Below are 21111 nucleotides of genomic sequence, written 5' to 3' on the forward strand. Positions count from 1 at the left end.
AAACTCATCCTTTTTGATGGCTGCATAGTATTCCATGGTGTATATGTGCCACATTTTCTTAATCCAGTCTGTCACTGATGGACATTTGGGTTGATTCCAAGTCTTTGCTATTGTGAATAGTTCCACAATAAACATACGTGTGCATGTGTCTTTATAGCAGCATGATTTATAATCCTTTGGGTATATACCCAGTAATGGGATGGCTGGGTCATATGGTACATCTAGTTCTAGATCCTTGAGGAATCGCCATACTGTTTTCCATAATGGTTGAACTAGTTTACAATCCCACCAACAGTGTAAAAGTGTTCCTATTTCTCCACATCCTCTCCAGCACCTGTTGTTTCCTGACTTTTTAATGATTGCCATTCTAACTGGTGTGAGATGGTATGTGGTTTTGATTTGCATTTCTCTGATGGCCAGTGATGATGAACATTTTTTCATGTGTCTGTTGGCTGTATGAATGTCCTCTTTTGAGAAATGTCTGTTCATATTCTTTGCCCACTTTTTGATGAGGTTGTTTTTTTCTTGTAAATTTGTTTGAGTTCTTTGTAGGTTCTGGATATTAGCGCTTTGTCTGATGAGTAGATTGCAAAAATTTTATCCCATTCTGTAGGTTGCCTGTTCAGTCTGATGGTAATTTCTTTTGCTGTACAGAAGCTCTTTAGTTTAATTAGATCCCATTTGTCAATTTTGGCTTTTTTGCCGTTGCTTTTGGTGTTTTAGACATGAAGTCCTTGCCCATGCCTATGTCCTGAATGGTATTACCTAGGTTTTCTTCTAGGGTTTTTATGGTATTGGGTCTAACATTTAAGTCTCTAATCCATCTTGAATTAATTTTCGTATAAGGAGTAAGGAAAGGATCCAGGTTCAGCTTTCTACTTATGGCTAGCCAATTTTCCCAGCACCATTTATTAAATAGGGAATCCTTTCCCCATTTCTTGTTTTTCTCAGGTTTATCAAAGATCAGATGGCTGTAGATGTGTGGTATTATTTCTGAGGACTCTGTTCTGTTCCATTGGTCTATATCTCTGTTTTGGTACCAGTATCATGCTGTTTTGGTTACTGTAGCCTTGTAGTATAGTTTGAAGTCATGTAGCGTGATGCCTCCAGCTTTGTTCTTTTGACTTAGGATTGTCTTGGAGATGCGGGCTCTTTCTTGGTTTCATATGAACTTTAAAGCAGTTTTTTCAAATTCTGTGAAGAACCTCATTGGTAGCTTCATGGGGATGGCATTGAATCTATAAATTACCTTGGGCAGTATGGCCATTTTCACGATATTGGTTCTTCCTATCCATGAGCATGGTATGTTCTTCCATTTGTTTATGTCCTCTTTTATTTCACTGAGCAGTGGTTTGTAGTTCTCCTTGAAGAGGTCCTTTACATCCCTTGTAAGTTGGATTCCTAGGTATTTTATTCTCTTTGAAGCAATTGTGAATGGAAGTTCATTCATGATTTGGCTCTCTGTTTGTCTGTTACTGGTGTATAAGAATGCTTGTGATTTTTGCACATTCATTTTGTATCCTGAGACTTTGCTGAAGTTGCTTATCAGCTTAAGGAGATTTTGGGCAGAGACAATGGGGTTTTCTAAATATACAATCATGTCATCTGCAAACAGGGACAATTTGACTTCTTCTTTTCCTAACTGAATATCCTTGATTTCTTTCTCTTGCCTGATTGCCCTAGCCAGAATTTCCAACACTATGTTGAATAGGAGTGGTGAGAGAGGACATCCCTGTCTTGTGCCAGTTTTCAAAGGGAATTTTTCCAGTTTTTGCCCATTCAGTATGATAATTGGCTGTGGATTTGTCATAAATAGCTTTTATGATTTTGAAATACGTTCCATCAATACCAAATTTATTGAGAGTTTTTAGCATGAAGAGCTGTTTAATTTTGTCAAAGGCCTTTTCTGCATCTATTGAGATAATCGTGGTTTTTGTCTTTGGTTCTGTTTATATGCTGGATTACGTTTATTGATTTGCGTATGTTTAACCAGCCTTGCATCCCAGGGATGAAGCCCACTTGATCATGGTGGATAAGCTTTTCGATGTGCTGCTGGATCCGGTTTGCCAGTATTTTATTGAGGATTTTTGCATCGATGTTCATCAGGGATATTGGTCTAAAAGTCTCTTTTTTTGTTGTGTCTCTGCCAGGCTTTGGTATCAGGATGATGTATGGCCTCATAAAATGAGTTAGGGAGGATTCCCTCTTTTTCTATTGATTGGAATAGTTTCAGAAGGAATGGTACCAGCTTCTCCTTGTACCTCTGGTAGAATTCAGCTGTGAATCCATCTGGTCCTGGACTTTTTTTGGTTGGTAGGCTATTAATTATTGCCTCAATTTCAGAGCCTGCTATTGTTCTATTCAGGGATTCAGCTTCTTCCTGGTTTAGTCTTGGGAGAGTGTAAGTGTCCAGGAAATTATCCATTTCTTCTAGATTTCCTAGTTTATTTGCGTAGAGGTATTTATAGTATTTTCTGATGGTAGTTTGTATTTCTTTGGGGTTGGTGGTGATACCCCCTTTATCATTTTTTATTGCGTCTATTTGATTCTTCTCTCTTTTCTTCTTTATTAGTCTTGCGAGCGGTCTATCAATTTTGTTGATCTTTTCAAAAAACCAGCTTCTGGATTCATTGATTTTTTGGAGGGTTTTTTTGTGTCTCTATCTCCTTCAGTTCTGCTGTGATCTTAGTTATTTCTTGCCTTCTGCTACCTTTTGAATGTGTTTGCTCTTGCTGCTCTAGTTCTTTTAATTGTGATGTTAGAGTGTCAAATTTAGATCTTTCCAGCTTTCTCTTGTGGGCATTTAGTGCTATAAATTTCCCTCTACACACTGCTTTAAATGTGTCCCAGAGATTCTGGTATGTTGTATCTTTGTTCTCATTCGTTTCAAAGAACATCTTTATTTCTGCCTTCATTTCGTTGTGTACCCAGTAGTCACTCAGGAGCAGGTTATTCAGTTTCCATGTAGTTGAGCGGTTTTGAGTGAGTTTCTTAGTCCCGAGTTCTAGTTTGATTGCACTGTGGTCTGAGAGACAGTTTGTTATAATTTCTGTTCTTGTACATTTGCTGAGGAGTGCTTTACTTCCAATTATGTGGTCAATTTTGGAATAAGTGTGATGTGGTGCTGAGAAGAATGTATATTCTGTTGATTTGGGGTAGAGAGTTCTGTAGATGTCTATTAGGTCTGCTTGCTGCAGAGATGAGTTCAATTCCTGGATATCCTTGTTAACTTTCTGTCTCGTTGATCTGTCTAATGTTGACAGTGGGGTGTTGAAGTCTCCCATTATTATTGTATGGGAGTCTAAGTCTCTTTGTAAGTCTCTAAGGACTTGCTTTATGAATCTGGGTGCTCCTGTATTGGGTGCATATATATTTAGGATAGTTAGCTGTGCCTGTTGAATTGATCCCTTTACCCTTATGTAATGGCCTTCTTTGTCTCTTTTGATCTTTGATGGTTTAAAGTCTGTTTTATCAGAGACTAGTATTGCAACCCCTGCTTTTTTTTGTTCTCCATTTGCTTGGTAGATCTTCCTCCATCCCTTTATTTTGAGCCTATGTATGTCTCTGCATGTGAGATGGGTCTCCTGAATACAGCAGACTGATGGGTCTTGACTCTTTATCCAGTTTGCCAGTCTGTGTCTTTTACTTGGAGCATTTAGTCCATTTACATTTAAGGTTAATATTGTTATGTTTGAACTTGATCCTGCCATTATGATATTAACTGGTTATTTTGCTCGTTAGTTGATGCAGTTTCTTCCTAGCCTCGATGGTCTTTACATTTTGGCATGTTTTTGCAATGGCTGGTACCGGTTGTTCCTTTCCATGTTTAGTGCTTCCTTCAGGGTCTCTTGTCAGGTAGGCCTGATGGTGACAAAATCTCTAAGCATTTGCTTATCTGTAAAGGATTTGATTTCTCCTTCACTTATGAAACTTAGTTTGGCTGGATATGAAATTCTGGGTTGAAAATTCTTTTCTTTAAGAATGTTGAATATTGGCCCCCACTCTCTTTTGGCTTGTAGAGTTTCTGCCGAGAGATCTGCTGTTAGTCTGATGGGCTTCCCTTTGTGGGTAACCCGACCTTTCTCTCTGGCTGCCCTTAAGATTTTTTCCTTCATTTCAACTTTGGTGAATCTGGCAATTATGTGTCTTGGAGTTGCTCTTCTCGAGGAGTATCTTTGTGGTGTTCTCTGTATTTCCTGAATTTGAATGTTGGCCTGCCCTACTTGGTTGGGGAAGTTCTCCTGGATGATATCCTGAAGAGTGTTTTCCAAATTGGGTCCATTTTCCCCCTCACTTTCAGGCACCCCAATCAGATGTAGATTTGATCTTTTTACATAATCCCATACTTCTTGCAGGCTTTGTTCATTTCTTTTTCTTCTTTTTTCTTTAGATTTCTCTTCTCGCTTCATTTCATTCATTTTATCCTCAATCGCTGATACTCTTTCTTCCAGTTGATCGAGTCGGTTACTGAAGCTTGTGCATTTGTCACGTATTTCTCGTGTCATGGTTTTCATCTCTGTCCGTTCGTTTATGGCCTTCTCTGCATTAATTATTCTGGTTATCAATTCTTCCACTCTTTTTTCAAGATTTTTAGTTTCTTTGCGCTGGGTATGTAATTCCTCCTTTAGCTCTGAGAAGTTTGATGGACTGAAGCCTTCTTCTCTCATCTCGTCAAAGTCATTCTCCATCCAGCTTTGATCCATTGCTGGCGATGATCTGCATTCCTTTGGAGGGGGAGATGCACTCTTATTTTTTGAATTTCCAGCTTTTCTGCCCTGCTTTTTCCCCATCTTTGTGGTTTTATCTGCCTCTGGTCTTTGATGATGGTGGCGTACTGATGGGGTTTTGGTGTGGGTGTCCTTCCTGTTTGTTAGTTTTCCTTCTAACAGTCAGGACCCTCAGCTGTAGGTCTGTTGGAGATTGCTTGAGGTCCACTCCAGACTCTGTTTGCCTGGGTGTCAGCAGCAGAGGCTGCAGAAGATAGAATACTGCTGAACAGCGAGTGTACCTGTCTGATTCTTGCTTTGAAAGCTTCCTCTCAGTGGTGTACTCCACCGTGTGAAGTGTGGGGTGTCGGTCTGCCCCTAGTGGAGGATGTCTCCCAGTTAGGCTACTCTGGGGTCAGGGACCCACTTGAGCAGGCAATCTGTCCGTTCTCAGATCTCAACCTCTGTGTTGGGAGATCCACCGCTCTCTTCAAAGCTGTCAGACAGAGTCGCTTGCGTCTGCAGAGGTTTCTGCTGCTTTTTTGTTGTTGTTGTTGTTGTTTAGCTGTGCTCTGTCCCCAGAGGTGGAGTCTACAGAGACTGGCAGGCCTCCTTGAGCTGCTATGAGCTCCACCCAGTTCGATCTTCCCAGGGCTTTGTTTACCTACTTAAGCCTCAGCAATGGCGGGCGCCCCTCCCCCAGCCTCGCTGCTGCCTTGCGGGTAGATCACAGACTGCTGTGCTAGCAATGAGGAAGGCTCCGTGGGCATGGGACCCTCCCCGCCAGGTGTGGGATATAATCTCCTGGTGTGCCCGTTTGCTTAAAGCGCAGTATTGGGGTGGGAGTTACCCGATTTTCCAGGTGTTGTGTGTCTCAGTTCCCCTGGCTAGGAAAAGGGATTCCCTTCCCCCTTGCACTTCCCAGGTGAGGTGATGCCTCGCCCTGCTTCAGCTCTTGCTGGTCGAGCTGCAACAGCTGACCAGCACAGATTGTCCAGCACTCCCCAGTGAGATGAACCCAGTACCTCAGTTGATAATGCAGAAATCACCTGTCTTCTGTGTCGCTGGCGCTAGGAGCTGGAGACTGGAGCTGTTCCTATTCAGCCATCTTGTTCCGCCCCCCCTTACTTTCAGTTTTTAAAGAAAAAATTTGCTCATAATTTTTATTTCAAGGCTCAGTTACTATCATTTGGATATAACTTTGTCCAGGACAAAGAGAGGCATAGCTATCTGTGATTTATTAGTTTGACTGGATCCCCATTTTCAGACTGAGGAGGATTTCAGACTGATGAGGAGTGTCAGGATTCACATAGAGTAGGAATGGAGTGAGTAGGGAGGAGAGAGTAGCAGCTGAGTCAGGGCAGGAGGTGGAGGGCAGGTTACTTAGAGCATCTAAGGTCACTGGAATTTTACTTTTTTTCTGAGATAGAAATCTATTGGAAGGATTTAAGCATATGATTTAATGTGAAGAACTCTGAGGTTGATTTGAGTTTCTAATTAAAAAAAAGAGGGAAATCATTCCACAATGTATAAGTTACTACCATCAGTCTCACCCACATACTCATTTCTTTTTGAGACTTCAGAAGGTTTTTAAGCATTGCAAATTCATCAGGGGAGGAATGACTAGTGGACTGAATATGTTGTGTGAATAACAATACCAATTTGGCAGGAAGATAACACCTTCTGTATCCTCAACTGGATTCAGTAATACACAGGAGTGAGTACACACGAGGAAAAGAAGGTGAATCGGTCTGTGTGGTGATATTTTTCAAAGTGTATACTTCAGAGTTAAATATTATTAATGGTTTAATAATAAGATGATTTGTAAAATTAGTAACAAAAATAACATCTTATCAGGTAGTTGTGAGACAACTTCAGCAGAAACGAAATGATGTCTTAAACAAACAATCGTCAACAAAAGCTTTGCTGGATGCTTCATCGCGTCACTGCGTCCATTTAGAAAATGAGATGCAGGATTCAAGGAAGAAATTAGACCAGATAAGAAGTCAAGTATGTATGAAACTTTGCACGCCAACAACTGTTAATCTGGAGCTGGTTAACCAATATAAAGTGTCGGGGTACTAATTTTAGTGGATGGCTTTCTTTTGTATTTTTATTATAATTAATTTTATTAAAATTTTATAGTGCATGCTTTCTTTTGTATTTTCATTATTATTAATTATTTTTAAATGTTATTATCTTTATAATGCACCTGTATCTTTTTTTTTTTTTTGAGACGGAGTCTCGCTCTGTCGCCCAGGCTGGAGTGCAGTGGCGCAATCTTGGCTCACTGCAAGTTCCGCCTCCTGGGTTCACGCCATTCTCCTGCCTCAGCCTCCCGAGTAGGTGGGACTACAGGCACCCACCACCACGCCGGGCTAATTTTTTTTTGTATTTTCGGTAGAGACGGGGTTTCACCGTGTTAGCCAGCATGGTCTCGATCTCCTGACCTGGTGATCCGCCCGCCTCGGCCTCCCAGAGTGCTGGGATTACAGGCGTGAGCCACCGCGCCCGGCCTGCACCTGTATCTTAATCTCTGGCTTTCATTCTGCCATTTTTTATACATATTTTTTTCTTAAATATTTAACCTTAGGAAAGTTGAGAATTATGCATCATTTCTCACAGAAGTTCAGAGAGGTTCTTTTTTCCCCTGTTAAACCGTCTGTTTTTAGTGATTTCTCTATTGGCATGGTGAGGCAAGCCAGATTAATTCAGAGGATAATGCCTAATGGAATGTTTCAGAAAATTATCTTATTTTTAATCTCTACTTTTCTGAATGAATAAAGAACCTGTGTATACTTAATTTCATAGATTTCAGGTTAACTTGTTCAGAAAGGCCATTCTACTGAATCAATTTTGATTTTGATGAAAGTCCTCACTCTCTCTTTGTATTGGGCTCAGAGAGCACACTCTGTCTCTATATGAATATGGACAGTTGGCATTTGCAAACATGTATCTATTTTCTCTTGTTTATAGAAAAAGGTAAACTAAAAAGGGGGTTATAGAAGGTCAGCAAAGGATGGGTTTGAGATGTTTGGGTTGGTTAAGTGGGCATTTAGACAACAAGGCTTCTCCTTTGGCATGTTTAATGGGCATCCTTGCAGTTTAAGATGACGCTTTTAAATTACTTCTCTCCTAATGATGACTTGAGTCCTGCCATTCGGTGGGAGAGTCAATAAGATCCTGTAGGATCTTATTTGGAACTGACTTTGTTGATTTTAATATTGTTCCTGCCTTTTTTTTTTTTTTTTTTGAGACAGAGTCTCTCTCTGTTGCCCAGGCTGGAGTACAGTGGCGCGATCTTGGCTCACTGCAAGCTCTGCCTTCTGGGTTCACGCCATTCTCCTGCCTAAGCCTCCCAAGTAGCTGGGACTACAGGTGCCCACCACCGTGCCCAGCTAATTTTTTGTATTTTTAGTAGAGAGGGGTTTCACCGTGTTAGCCAGGATGGTCTCGATCTCCTGACCTCGTGATCCGCCAGCCTCGGCCTCCCAAAGTGCTGGGATTACAGGCGTGAGCCACCGGGCCCGTCCCTGTTTCTGCTTATTTTTAAATTTTCTTCTTGTTTCCCTAGAAAGGAAAGATGATGCTTATTTAGTTTTAAATATTAAAAAATGTGCAAGTTGCTTTGCTATAATAAAACTAAATGCATACATACAAAAAAAAATTATAGTTGATGTGGTAGCGTTTAGAATTCAAAATATAAATGCTTAGCATGAGGTAATCCTTTATCTTTCCACATTTTACCAGTTTGTAAGTTTGAGTGTTTATCTGATAAAATGTAATTCAAAAGCAAGAAGAATGTTGTGTTTTAGTCCTAGAGCAGGGGTCAGTGAACTTTTCTGTAAAGGGCCAGACAGTATTTTTTAAGGCTTTGTGAGCCATAAGATCCTTGTTGCAATAACTCAGCCCTGCCATTACAGCACAAAAGTAGCCGTAAACAGTATGCAGATTGAAGGGGTGTAGCAGTGTCCCACTCAAATTAATTACAAAAAACAGGTAATGGGATGGTTTCTACTAGATTATGATCTTTTTTAAAAGATCTTAATAGTCTAAAAACATTTTATATGTATTTTGTTGGTTCGTTTATCTACTAATGGACATTTAGATCATTTCCAAATGTAATTTTTTTTTAATTCTTTGTTTTAGTTTCAAGAAATACAGGATCAACTTACAGCTACTATAAGATGTACTAAGAAGACGGAAGGCCATGCACACAAGTAAAATTTGAAGCAGTACACAAAATAACTTGAGTATTTATAAAGCAAAAGAGCACTGTAGTATGAAAATTGTATCAGTTATGATAATAAGTATGTCTTTGTGAAACCAAAGAAGTTTCATTTGTACGCTATGTTGAAATACATCATTTTTCTATATTATTCCTAAATTTTTCATATTATCAACAAAACGCAGGTAGAAAAATGACACAGTAGCCCAATCATCTACTTTTACAATTGCTAAGAATTTGTGTAATTATACCTTCAGAAGTTTATGTAGAGTTTACATGATGTTAAAAAATTTATGTGTGAGAGTAATTATTTTAAAATGCACATTTTAGGCTTGAAGTAGAAAATGCCATGATAAGAAAAACTATTAAAAAACAGGATGACCAAATTGAGCGGCTTGAGAAAATCCTGCAGCGTTCAAGTTTGGTAAGCCAATCTCTTAATTTCTGTCATACTGAAAAGGAATTTTATTTTTCCAGTAGGACGGGTTAAATATCCCTTGTCCAAAATGCTTGGGACCAAAAGTAGATTTTTTTCAGATTTTGGAATATTTGTGTATACCTAATGAAATACCTTGGGGGTGGTACCTGAGTCTAAACATGAAATTCGTTTATGTTTCATATATAAGTTATGCACATAGCCTGAAGGTAATCCTCTATGATGTTCTACAGTAATTTTTTGCAGGTAACAAAGTTTTTACTGTTTTCACCGCAGCCTGTCACATGAGGTCAGGTGTGGAATGCTGCAGTTGTGGCGTCATGTCCGTGCTCAGAGAGTTTCAGATTGTAGAGCATTTTGGATTTCAGATTTTTAGATTAGGGATGATCAATCTGCAGGACAGATGCTCCATGACTTACAGTGGGTTTACATGATAATGTCCCTTGTTTGACTGAAACATTATAAGTAATATTTGATTTATTTCAGATGCTGCCTGTGTTCAGGAAGTAGTGAAGGTATGTTGCCAAAATTTATGAATTAAATTCAAATCATTGATTTCTGAAATAAACGGTATTCCTCTCAATTGCTTGGTTAATAAATGCTACATTAAATATTTTTTCTTACACATATCCAGTGAAAGATGTGAAAACATAAACATTCACAGTGAAGAGTATACTTATGCCTTGTTAATTCGTCATGTTCCATAGCTTTAAAAAAATCGTGAGAAGTCTGTGTATCCCTTTTTTTCTGGCCCTACACTTTTCTTCTGCCACCCCTATAGAACTGTCAGCCTGCACACTGAAACTGTTCTCAGAAAACAAAGGCATCATCAATTTCTCAAGGTTTAAGGTAGTGATTTAAGGCGAACAGACCCCACACTCGTTGATAATAATTAGTTAAGCAATTACAGGTCACAAGCAGTCACTTGACCAGTGACATTTTAAATCTCCAGTCATTGACCTTGTTATTGGTTTACTTTTGCCCCTGGGAAAAGTTGAAAATTCCTTAGCATGGAATCAAACCTCCCACATCAGTGTGGTTCTTGTCAAGTTATTCAGCCTTATCTTTCACCACTTACCACACTCTGCCCCTTTGTTCTAGCATCCAGCCAAACTAAACTACATGGAGTTCCACAGTGATCATCCTCACCTCCAGCTCTTTGCATTTACTTCTTCCCTCTATTCTCCATGTGTTTTCCTTCTCCTTCAGATATTAACCTATGAATTGCCTCCACCAAAAAGCCTACAATATTGACACAAACCTGGGCTAGTATCCCTTCTGTGTTTTCCAGTAAGTGTTGTCTTATGCCTGTCATTGTATGTATGACTCTGTATGGGAATTGCCTGTTTGTTTTTTCAGATTATAGCATACAGTTGTTGAGGGGTGGACCGTATCATCTTTATCTTGTAATTCCAGTGCTTGTCCTAGTACCTTAGCACATGGTTGCTGAATACACAAATGAAGAGTGAGAAATGCAGAAGCTCTGATACTTAACTGCCATGATAATGAATTCAGTGTGCAACTATGGGCAAATTACATTTAATAGTAATTGCATATTGTACTTATTTTTCATTCTTATTAACACTAATAAACGTTTCAACTCATACTGACTTTCTCTTAGTTAACTGTGAAATCATTTAGCTAAAGAATATAATTCTTTCTTTTTCATTCTGACTTCTTCTGAATTTAAATCCGGATCCTCTATAGCAGGGGTCCCCAACCCCCAGGTCACGGACAGGTCCATGACCTGTTAGGAACCAGGCTGCACGGAGGAGGTGAGTGGCAGGCAAGCGAGTGAAGCTTCATCTGTATTTCCAGCCACTCCCCGCTGCTCACATTACCACCTGAGTTCTGCCTCCTGTCAGATCAGCAAAGGCATTAGATTCCCGTAGGAGTGAAAACCCTATTGTGAATTGCACATTCAAGGGATCTACGTCACATGCTCCTTATGAGACTCTAATGCCTGATGGTATGTCATCGTCTCCTATCTCTTCAAGATGGGACCATCTAGTTGCAGAAAAACAAGCTCAGGACTCCCATTGATTCTACATTATGATGAGTCGTGTAATTATTTCATTATGTATTACAATGTAGTAATAATAGAAATAAAGTGCACAATAGATGTCATATGCTTGAATCATCATCCTGAAACCATCCCCCAAACCCCCATCTGTGGAAAAATTATCTTTCACAAAACTGGTGCCTGGTGCCAAAAAAGTTGGGGACTGCTGCTCTATAGCTTCTGCACTAGGATCTACCAATGAGTACTCTAAATCAATAACTAGTTTTAAAAGCATAACAAGAATATGTGCTGGCTGCCTGCAGTGGCTTATGCCTGTTTTCTCAGCACTTTGGGAGGCCAGAGCGGGTGGATCACTTGAGGCCAGGAGTTCAAGACCAGCCTGGACAATATGGTGGAACCCTGTGTCTACTAAAAATACAAAAATTAGCCGGGGGTGGTGGTGCATGCCTATAGTCTCAGCTACTCAGGAGGCTGAGGTGGGAGAATCACTTGAAACTGGGAGGCAGAGGTTTCAGTGAGCCAAGATCGTGCCACTGCACTCTAGCCTGAGCGACAGAGTGACTCCATCTCAAATGCAAAACAAAACAAAAAGAATACGTGCTGACAAAACAAAATCTAAAAGATAAAATTGTATTACTAGACTGTTAACATATTTTGTTTCCCATTAAATGTGTGACATGCAAAGATGTTTATTAAATGAAAATATTTTTGGATCATGCATCAAATTCCACAGCCTCTATAGTTAGTGCCCAAGGAACTGTTTTCTTGACAACTTTGCTCTAGGAGGCGACAGGATTTTGTATTTTTGAGTGTGTTTAGACCACAGAAAACAAAGACGTAAGCATACAATGGGCCCACATTCAGAAGCTATCTCCTCAGGATCAGAGGCTGCATCCAGAGTGTGCATACGTGTGTTTGTCACAGATCCTCTACCAAGCTTAATGGAGAGAGAGTGGGAGATAAATGTCCATACTAATCTTCATCATGTAGTTAGAAAGAATTGAAACACTCATCCAGCCTTCTAACTTTTTAACTACATCTGTATCGTCTGGCTCCTACCTTAACCAATTTTTGGTTACCGGCAAGGCATGGCACATCCTAAGTTCCAGGGAGCCACAAAAAACAAAGACAACACTATAGCACACAGGGATTTGAGAGGTACCTGAAGATCTCTGGCTGGAAAGTTTGGTGAGATCCTTTTCCTACATGAGGCCAGTCTTATCAAATGCACAGGAGCCAACAGAGAGAGTCAAGGAAAAATGAAGAAACAAGGAAATACATTCAAAGTAAGAAAACAAGATAAATCTCCAGCACCTGAGTGAAGTACAGATATGTAATTTATCTGATAGATATTTCCAAATAGTGGTCGTAACAATAATCACTGAGGTCAAGATAGCTTTGCAAGAACAAGCTGAGAACTTCAAGAAAAGGAAAAACGTTATACAATAATGTCAAACCAATCATAGATCTAAAGTGTACTGTAACTGAACTGAAAAAAATTTAATAGAGGTGTTCATTGACAGAATCTATCAGTAAGCTTTAAGACTGGTCACTGAAAATTACCTAATCTGAGGATCAGAAAAAAAAAAAAAAGATAATGCAAAAAGGGTGAAGACAACTTTAGAGAGTTATGGGACACCGTCAAGCAGGACCACTCTCACATTATCGGCATGCCTGAAGGAGAAAAGAGGAAGAAAGGAACAGAAAAATGTTTAAAGGAATAATGACATACTTATCAAGCATGGGGAAGAAAACAGAAAGCCTGGTCCAGAAAGCCCAAAGGAAACCAAATAAGGTGAATCCAGGTACTCACAACAAGATACACTATAATGAAATTGTCCAAAGTCAAAGACTAAAAGAGAGTAATATTGTTTGCAAACTTGTACCCTCCAAATACTGTGTCAAGATTTGATCCCCGATGTTGGAGGTGGGACCTAGTGGGAGGTGTTTGGGTCATGGTGGTTGATCTCTCCTGAATAGCTTTTTGCCCTCTTTTCACTAATGAGTGAGTTCACACTGTATTACATGAAAGATGGTTATTTAAAACAGTGTGGCACCCCTCCCCTCTCTTCCTACCTCTCTAGCCATGTGTGACATACCTGTTGTCTCTTCACCTTTAGCCACAAGTAAAAGCCTTCTGGGTCCCTGACCAGAAACTGTGTGGATGCCACTGCCATGCTTCTACAGCCTGCAAAACTGTAAGGCAAACAAACCTCTGTTCCTTATAAATTACCCAGTCTCAGGTATTTTTTTATAGCAACACAAAAATTTGTGTTTTTCTGTGTTGCTCTTTTCTGTGTTATTCTGTGTTGCTAACAGAAATTAGCAACAAGGAGTGGGGTTTTGCTTTAAAAATACCTGATAATGCAGAATTTGCTTTGGAACTGGGTAATAGGCAAAGAAGACAGGAAGATGAGGAAACTTGTGGAACTTATTAGACCTTGGTTAAGTGGTTGACCAAAATGATAATAGGAATGTGAACAGTGAAGGCCATGCTGTTGAGGTACATAAAATACAAATTTCAAGAAGTGGCTGCACCATTTTGCATTCCCACAAGCAATGAATGAAGTTTCCTTTTGTTCCAGATCCTTGCCAGCACTTGATGTTGTCAGTCATTCTAGATTTTGGTTATTCTAATACGTGTGCAGTGGCATCTCATGGTTGCATTTCTCTGAGGAAATATTGTATGTAGCCTCATTACATATGTTTATTTTCCATTTGTATAATTTACTTGGTGAGGTACTTGTTAAGGTCTTTAGCTCATGTCTTTTACTGATCAGCTTTAAGAATACTAATATGTTTTGAATAATAGTTCTCAATCAGATATGTTTTGGCAAATATTTTTTCCATCTGTGGTTTTTCTTTTCTTTCAGTGTCTCTAATGGTGTAAAAATGTTACATTTTCATCAAGTCCAACTTATCAATTCTTTCTTCTATTGACTTCAACTTTGGTGTTTTTTCTAAAGGTCATCATTAAACCCAAGATAATCTGTATTTTCTTCTATATTATCTTCTATAAATTTTATGGGTTTTTGTATATTTATGTTGATGATCCATTTTGAGTTAATTTTGGTGGGGGTGTAAGGTCTGTGATTTATTTATTTATTTTTTGCATGTGGATATCCAGGTATTCCAGAAGCCCTTCCTGAAAAAACTGTTTCATCATCATAATGCCTTTACTTTTTTGACAAAAATTAATTGAATGCATTAATGTGTTTCTATTTCTGAACTCTCTATCTCATTTTATCCGTTTGTTCTTTCACTGATACCACACTGTCTCCATTACTGTAGCCTCACAGTCAGCCTTGAAATTGAGTAGTGTCTGTCCTCCAAGTTTGTTCTTCTCCTTCAATATGGTGTTAGCTATTCAAGGTCTTTTGCCTCTCCATATAAACATTTTCACTTAGATTTTTAATTGCATTGAATCTATACATTGGAAAGAACTGACATCTTAATAGCATTGAATCTTCTTATGAATATGATATGTATCTCTTTTTGCTTCATTCTTCTTTGCTTTCTTTCATCAGATATGGACATTTCTGGGATTACAGAGCCCCCTCTAAGCACAAGACAGTGAAGAATCCACATTCTTCAGCCAGAAAGTCACCTATGAGAGCCAAATGTCTGACCATAGACAGGAGAGTCAGAGAACGATAAAGACATCTCAGGAAAATTGTAAAAATAATCAGCAACCGTACGTGGATAACCCTTTCAAATTTCCCAAGGGCACCTGTCATTTCAGCCAATACTTGCCAACTTGTGCCAAGGATGCTGGCGCTCCCTGGGATGAGTTTCCCGGGGGAGGAGCTGGCCGCCATCTTTGCTGTTTGGGCGACACAACCATTCCAGCCTGTGGGCTTTGGACAGTGCAAACTGATGAGGTAGAAGGGATCCCTGGCACAGCACAGCTGCTCTACCAAAATGTGCCCAGATTCTTTTTTTTTTTTTTTTTTTTTTTTTTTTTTTGAGAAGTCTTGCTCTATCACCCAGGCTGGAGTACAGTGGCATGATCTCAGCTTACCGCACCTTTCACATCCTGGATTCAAGCAATTCTCCTGCCTCAGCCTCCGAAATATCTGGGACTACATGTGCCCATCACCACGCACAGCTAATTTTTTGTATTTTTAGTAGAGATGGGGTTTCACCATATTGGCCAGGCTGGTCTGGAACTCCTGACCTCAAGTGATCTGGCCTGCTGTGCCTCCCAAAGTGTTGGGATTACAAGCGTAAGCCACCGTGACCGGCCCCAGACAGATTCTTTAAGGGGATTCCCAATCTGTTCCTCCCAACCAGGGCCTCCAGCTACCCCGCCGGTGTCTCGGGCTGACAGAAATTTGCATTCTCCCTGGGAAGGAGTTCTGGAGTTCCTGTCCAGTGGGAATCCTTCCAACTGGGGCCTGGGGGAGAGGGTGGGGCCAACTTTGGAGAGTCCAAACCGACTGGGGGCAGAAGAGATCCCCCAGCACAGCACAACTGCTCTACCAAATAGTGGCCAGGCAGATTCTTTAAGCAGATCCCTGATTCTTTCCTCCTTACTGGGTGGAACCTCCCACCTGGGGCCTCCACCACCTTACCTGTGTTCTCAAGCTGACAGAGATTTAAATTCTCCCTGGGAAGAAGTTGTCAAGGTCCTGCCCAGTAAGGAGTAATGGGCAGGAACCTGGTAAAAGAATCTGCCTTCCAAGATTTTGTAGAGTAGCTGTGCTGTGCTGATGGATCCCTTTTGCCCCTGGTAGGTATGGATTCTCCAAAGCCTGCCGGCTGTAACAACTAAGTTGCACAAACAGCAAAGATGGCTCCTTGCTCCTGCCCATGGGAACTCATTCCAGGAATTCAAACCTCTGTCAGCCTGAGAACACCGGTATGGGTGGCTGGAGGCCCCAGCTGAAAGGACCCTCATTGGGCTGGACCTCCAGGCCTCCATGCCAGGGAGAACTCAAATCTCTGTCAGCCCGAGAACACTGGTGGGGGTGGCTGGAGGTCCCAGTTGGGAGGTCCCTCACTAGAAGGGACCTCAAGAACTGCATCCCAAAGATAATTCAAGTCTCTGTGAGCCCCAGAACACCGGCGAGGGTGGCTGGAGGTCCCAGTAAGAAAGTCCCTCACTGAGCAGGACCTTGAGACCTCCATACCAGGGAGAATTCAAATCTCTGTCAGACCGAGAACACTGGTGGGGGTGGCTGGAGGCCCCAGTTGGGAGGTCCCTCTCTGGGCCAGACCCCGAGACCTCCATGCCAGGGAGAATTCAAATCTCTGTCAGCCCCAAAACAGTGGCGGGGGAGGGTAGAGGCCCCAGTTGGGAGGTCCCTCACTAGAAGGGACCTCAAGAACTGCATCCCAAAGATAATTCAAGTCTCTGTCAGCCCCAGAACACCGGTGAGGGTGGCTGGAGGTCCCAGTAGGGAGGTCCCTCACTGAGCAGGATGTTGAGACCTCCATACCAGGGAGAATTCAAATCTCTGTCAGCCCCAGAACACTGGTGGGAGTGGCTGGAGGCCCCAGTTGGGAGGTCCCTCACTGGGCCAGACCCCAAGACCTCCATGCCAGGGAGAATTCAAATCTCTGTCAGCCCCAGAACACTGGCGGGGGTGGCTCGAGGCTCCGGTTAGGAGACCTCTCACTGGGAGGGACCTTAAGACCTCCATCTCAAATAGAATTCAAATCTCTGTCAGCCCCAGAACACTGGCGGGGGTGGCTGGAGGCCCCGGTTGTGAGGTCCCTCACTGGGGGGAACCTCGAGACCTCCATACCAGGGATAATTCAAATCTCTGTCAGCTCTAGAACACTGGTGGGGGTGGTTGGAGGCCCTGGTTGGGAGGTCCTGCCCAGTGAGGAAGAATGCATTAGAGACCTTCTTAAAGACCCAGTGTGGCCACATTTTGGTAGAGCACCTTGCTATGGCAACCCCTCCAGTGTTCTCAGGATGACAGATTTGGATTCTCCCTGGCATGGAGGTCTTGAGGTCCTGCCAAGTGAGGGACCTCCCAACCGGGGCCTCCAGCCAGCCCCACCAGTGTTCTGGGGCTGACAGAGATTTGGATTCTCCCTGGCATGGAGGTCTCAACGTCCTGCTCAGTGAGGGACCTCCCTACTGGGGCCTACACCCAGTCCCACCAGTGTTCTGGGGCTGACAGAGATTTGAGTTCTCCCTGGCAGGGAGGTCTTTAGGTCCCACCCAGTGAGGGACCTCCCAACCCGGGCCTCCAGCTACCCCCACTGGTGTTCTTGGGCTGACAGAGATTTGAGTTCTCCCTGGTATGGAGGTCTCGAGGTCCTGCCCCATGAGGGACCTCCAAACTGGGGGCCTGCAGCCACCCCCGCCAGTGTTCTGGGGCTGACAGAGATTTGAGTTCTCCCTGGCATGGAGGTCTTTAGGTCCCGCCCAGTGAGGGACCTCCCAACCGGAGCCTCCAGCCACCCCTGCCAGTGTTCTGGGGCTGACAGAGATTTGAATTCTCCCAGGCATGGAGTTCTTGGGGTCCCACCCAGTGAGTGTTCTCCTAACTGGGGCCTCTGGCCACCCCCACCTGTGTTCTCAGGCTGACAGACATTTGAATTCTCCCTGGCAGATAGTTATCGAGGTCTCACCCAATGAGGGTTCTTTTAGCTGGGGTCTGCAGCCACCCCCACCGGTGTTGTCAGGCTGACAGAGGTTTGAATTCTCCCTGGCATGGAGGCCTCCGGGTCTGGCCCAGTGAAGGACCTCCCTACTGGGGCCTCTACCCTCCCCCGCCAGTATTCTGGGGCTGACAGAGGTTTGAATTCTCCCTGGCATGGAGGCCTCCGGGTCTGGCCCAGTGAAGGACCTCCCTACTGGGGCCTCCACCCTCCCCCGCCAGTGTTCTGGGGCTGACAGAGATTTGAATTCTCCTTGGCATGGAGATCTTGACGTCCTGCCAAGTGAGGGACCTCCAAACCAGGGCGTCCAGCCACTCCCACCGGTGTTCTGGGGCTGACAGAAATTTGAATTCTCCCTGGTATGGAGGTCTCAGGGTCCCGCCCAGTGAAAGACCTTGGCCTTCAGCCACCCCCGCTAGTGTTCTGGGGCTGACAGAGATTTGAATTCTCCCTGAAATGGAGGTCTTGAGGTCCTGCCCAGTGAGGGACCTCTCAACTGTGGCCTCCAGCTATCCCCACCCATGTTCTCGGGCTGACAGAGATCTGAATTCTCCCTGGCATGTAGTTCTCAAGGTCCTGCCCAATGAGGGTCCTTCTAGCTGGGGCCTCCAGTCACCCCAACTGGTGTTCTCAGGCTGACAGATTTGAGTTCTCCCTGGCAGGGAGGTCTTTAGTTCCCACCCAGTGAGGGACCTCCCAACCGGGGCCTCCAGCCAGCCCCACCAGTGTTCTGGGGCTGACAGAGATTTGGATTCTCCCTGGCATGGAGGTCTCAACGTCCTGCTCAGTGAGGGACCTCCCTACTGGGGCCTACACCCAGTCCCACCAGTGTTCTGGGGCTGACAGAGATTTGAGTTCTCCCTGGCAGGGAGGTCTTTAGGTCCCACCCAGTGAGGGACCTCCCAACCCGGGCCTCCAGCTACCCCCACTGGTGTTCTTGGGCTGACAGAGATTTGAGTTCTCCCTGGTATGGAGGTCTCGAGGTCCTGCCCCATGAGGGACCTCCAAACTGGGGGCCTGCAGCCACCCCCGCCAGTGTTCTGGGGCTGACAGAGATTTGAGTTCTCCCTGGCATGGAGGTCTTTAGGTCCCGCCCAGTGAGGGACCTCCCAACCGGAGCCTCCAGCCACCCCTGCCAGTGTTCTGGGGCTGACAGAGATTTGAATTCTCCCAGGCATGGAGTTCTTGGGGTCCCACCCAGTGAGTGTTCTCCTAACTGGGGCCTCTGGCCACCCCCACCTGTGTTCTCAGGCTGACAGACATTTGAATTCTCCCTGGCAGATAGTTATCGAGGTCTCACCCAATGAGGGTTCTTTTAGCTGGGGTCTGCAGCCACCCCCACCGGTGTTGTCAGGCTGACAGAGGTTTGAATTCTCCCTGGCATGGAGGCCTCCGGGTCTGGCCCAGTGAAGGACCTCCCTACTGGGGCCTCTACCCTCCCCCGCCAGTATTCTGGGGCTGACAGAGGTTTGAATTCTCCCTGGCATGGAGGCCTCCGGGTCTGGCCCAGTGAAGGACCTCCCTACTGGGGCCTCCACCCTCCCCCGCCAGTGTTCTGGGGCTGACAGAGATTTGAATTCTCCTTGGCATGGAGATCTTGACGTCCTGCCAAGTGAGGGACCTCCAAACCAGGGCGTCCAGCCACTCCCACCGGTGTTCTGGGGCTGACAGAAATTTGAATTCTCCCTGGTATGGAGGTCTCAGGGTCCCGCCCAGTGAAAGACCTTGGCCTTCAGCCACCCCCGCTAGTGTTCTGGGGCTGACAGAGATTTGAATTCTCCCTGAAATGGAGGTCTTGAGGTCCTGCCCAGTGAGGGACCTCTCAACTGTGGCCTCCAGCTATCCCCACCCATGTTCTCGGGCTGACAGAGATCTGAATTCTCCCTGGCATGTAGTTCTCAAGGTCCTGCCCAATGAGGGTCCTTCTAGCTGGGGCCTCCAGTCACCCCAACTGGTGTTCTCAGGCTGACAGATTTGAGTTCTCCCTGGCAGGGAGGTCTTTAGTTCCCACCCAGTGAGGGACCTCCCAACCTGGGCCTCCAGCTACCCCCACCGGTGTTCTTGGGCTGACAGAGATTTGAGTTCTCCCTGGTATGGAGGTCTCGAGGTCCTGCCCCATGAGGGACCTCCCAACTGGGGGCCTGCAGCCACCCCCGCCAGTGTTCTGGGGCTGACAGAGATTTGAGTTCTCCCTGGCATGGAGGTCTTTAGGTCCCGCCCAGTGAGGGACCTCCCAACCCGGGCCTCCAGCTACCCCTGCCAGTGTTCTGGGGCTGACAGAGATTTGAATTCTCCCAGGCATGGAGTTCTTGGGGTCCCACCCAGTGAGGGTTCTCCTAACTGGGGCCTCTGGCCACCCCCACCTGTGTTCTCAGGCTGACAGAGATTTGAATTCTCCCTGGCAGATAGTTATCGAGGTCTCACCCAATGAGGGTTCTTTTAGCTGGGGTCTGCAGCCACCCCCACTAGTGTTGTCAGGCTGACAGAGGTTTGAATTCTCCCTGGCATGGAGGCCTCCGGGTCTGGCCCAGTGAAGGACCTCCCTACTGGGGCCTCCACCCTCCCCCGCCAGTGTTCTGGGGCGGACAGAGATTTGAATTCTCCCTGGCATGGAGGTCTTGACGTCCTGCCAAGTGAGGGACCTCCAAACCAGGGCGTCCAGCCACTCCCACCGGTGTTCTGGGGCTGACAGAAATTTGAATTCTCCCTGGTATGGAGGTCTCAGGGTCCCGCCCAGTGAAAGACCTTGGCCTTCAGCCACCCCCGCTAGTGTTCTGGGGCTGACAGAGATTTGAATTCTCCCTGAAATGGAGGTCTTGAGGTCCTGCCCAGTGAGGGACCTCTCAACTGTGGTCTCCAGCTACCCCCACCCGTGTTCTCGGGCTGACAGAGATCTGAATTCTCCCTGGCATGTAGTTCTCAAGGTCCTGCCCAATGAGGGTCCTTCTAGCTGGGGCCTCCAGTCACCCCAACTGGTGTTCTCAGGCTGACAGAGATTTGAATTCTCCCTGGCATGTAGTTCTCAAGGTCCTGCCCAATGAGGGTCCTTCTAGCTGGGGCCTCCAGTCACCCCAACTGGTGTTCTCAGGCTGACAGAGAT

At 44.4% G+C, this 21111-nt stretch overlaps 1 protein-coding gene across 1 annotated transcript in view; it reads left to right on the top strand.

The window, feature by feature from the left end:
* The window catches only part of ANKRD36C (ankyrin repeat domain 36C), a 176876-nt gene extending 160834 nt beyond the window's left edge, over positions 1–16042 (top strand). The window contains exons 84-88 of the mRNA XM_077958762.1: positions 6564–6716; positions 8856–8926; positions 9265–9358; positions 11297–11339; positions 15687–16042. Coding sequence (XP_077814888.1) covers positions 6564–6716; positions 8856–8926; positions 9265–9358; positions 11297–11339; positions 15687–16042 — 717 coding nt within the window. The remainder of the gene's footprint in view (positions 1–6563; positions 6717–8855; positions 8927–9264; positions 9359–11296; positions 11340–15686) is intronic.
* Positions 16043–21111: the final 5069 nt, after the last annotated feature.

Source organism: Macaca mulatta, chromosome 13 (assembly GCF_049350105.2).
Source record: "Macaca mulatta isolate MMU2019108-1 chromosome 13, T2T-MMU8v2.0, whole genome shotgun sequence".
Taxonomy (NCBI): domain Eukaryota; kingdom Metazoa; phylum Chordata; class Mammalia; order Primates; family Cercopithecidae; genus Macaca; species Macaca mulatta.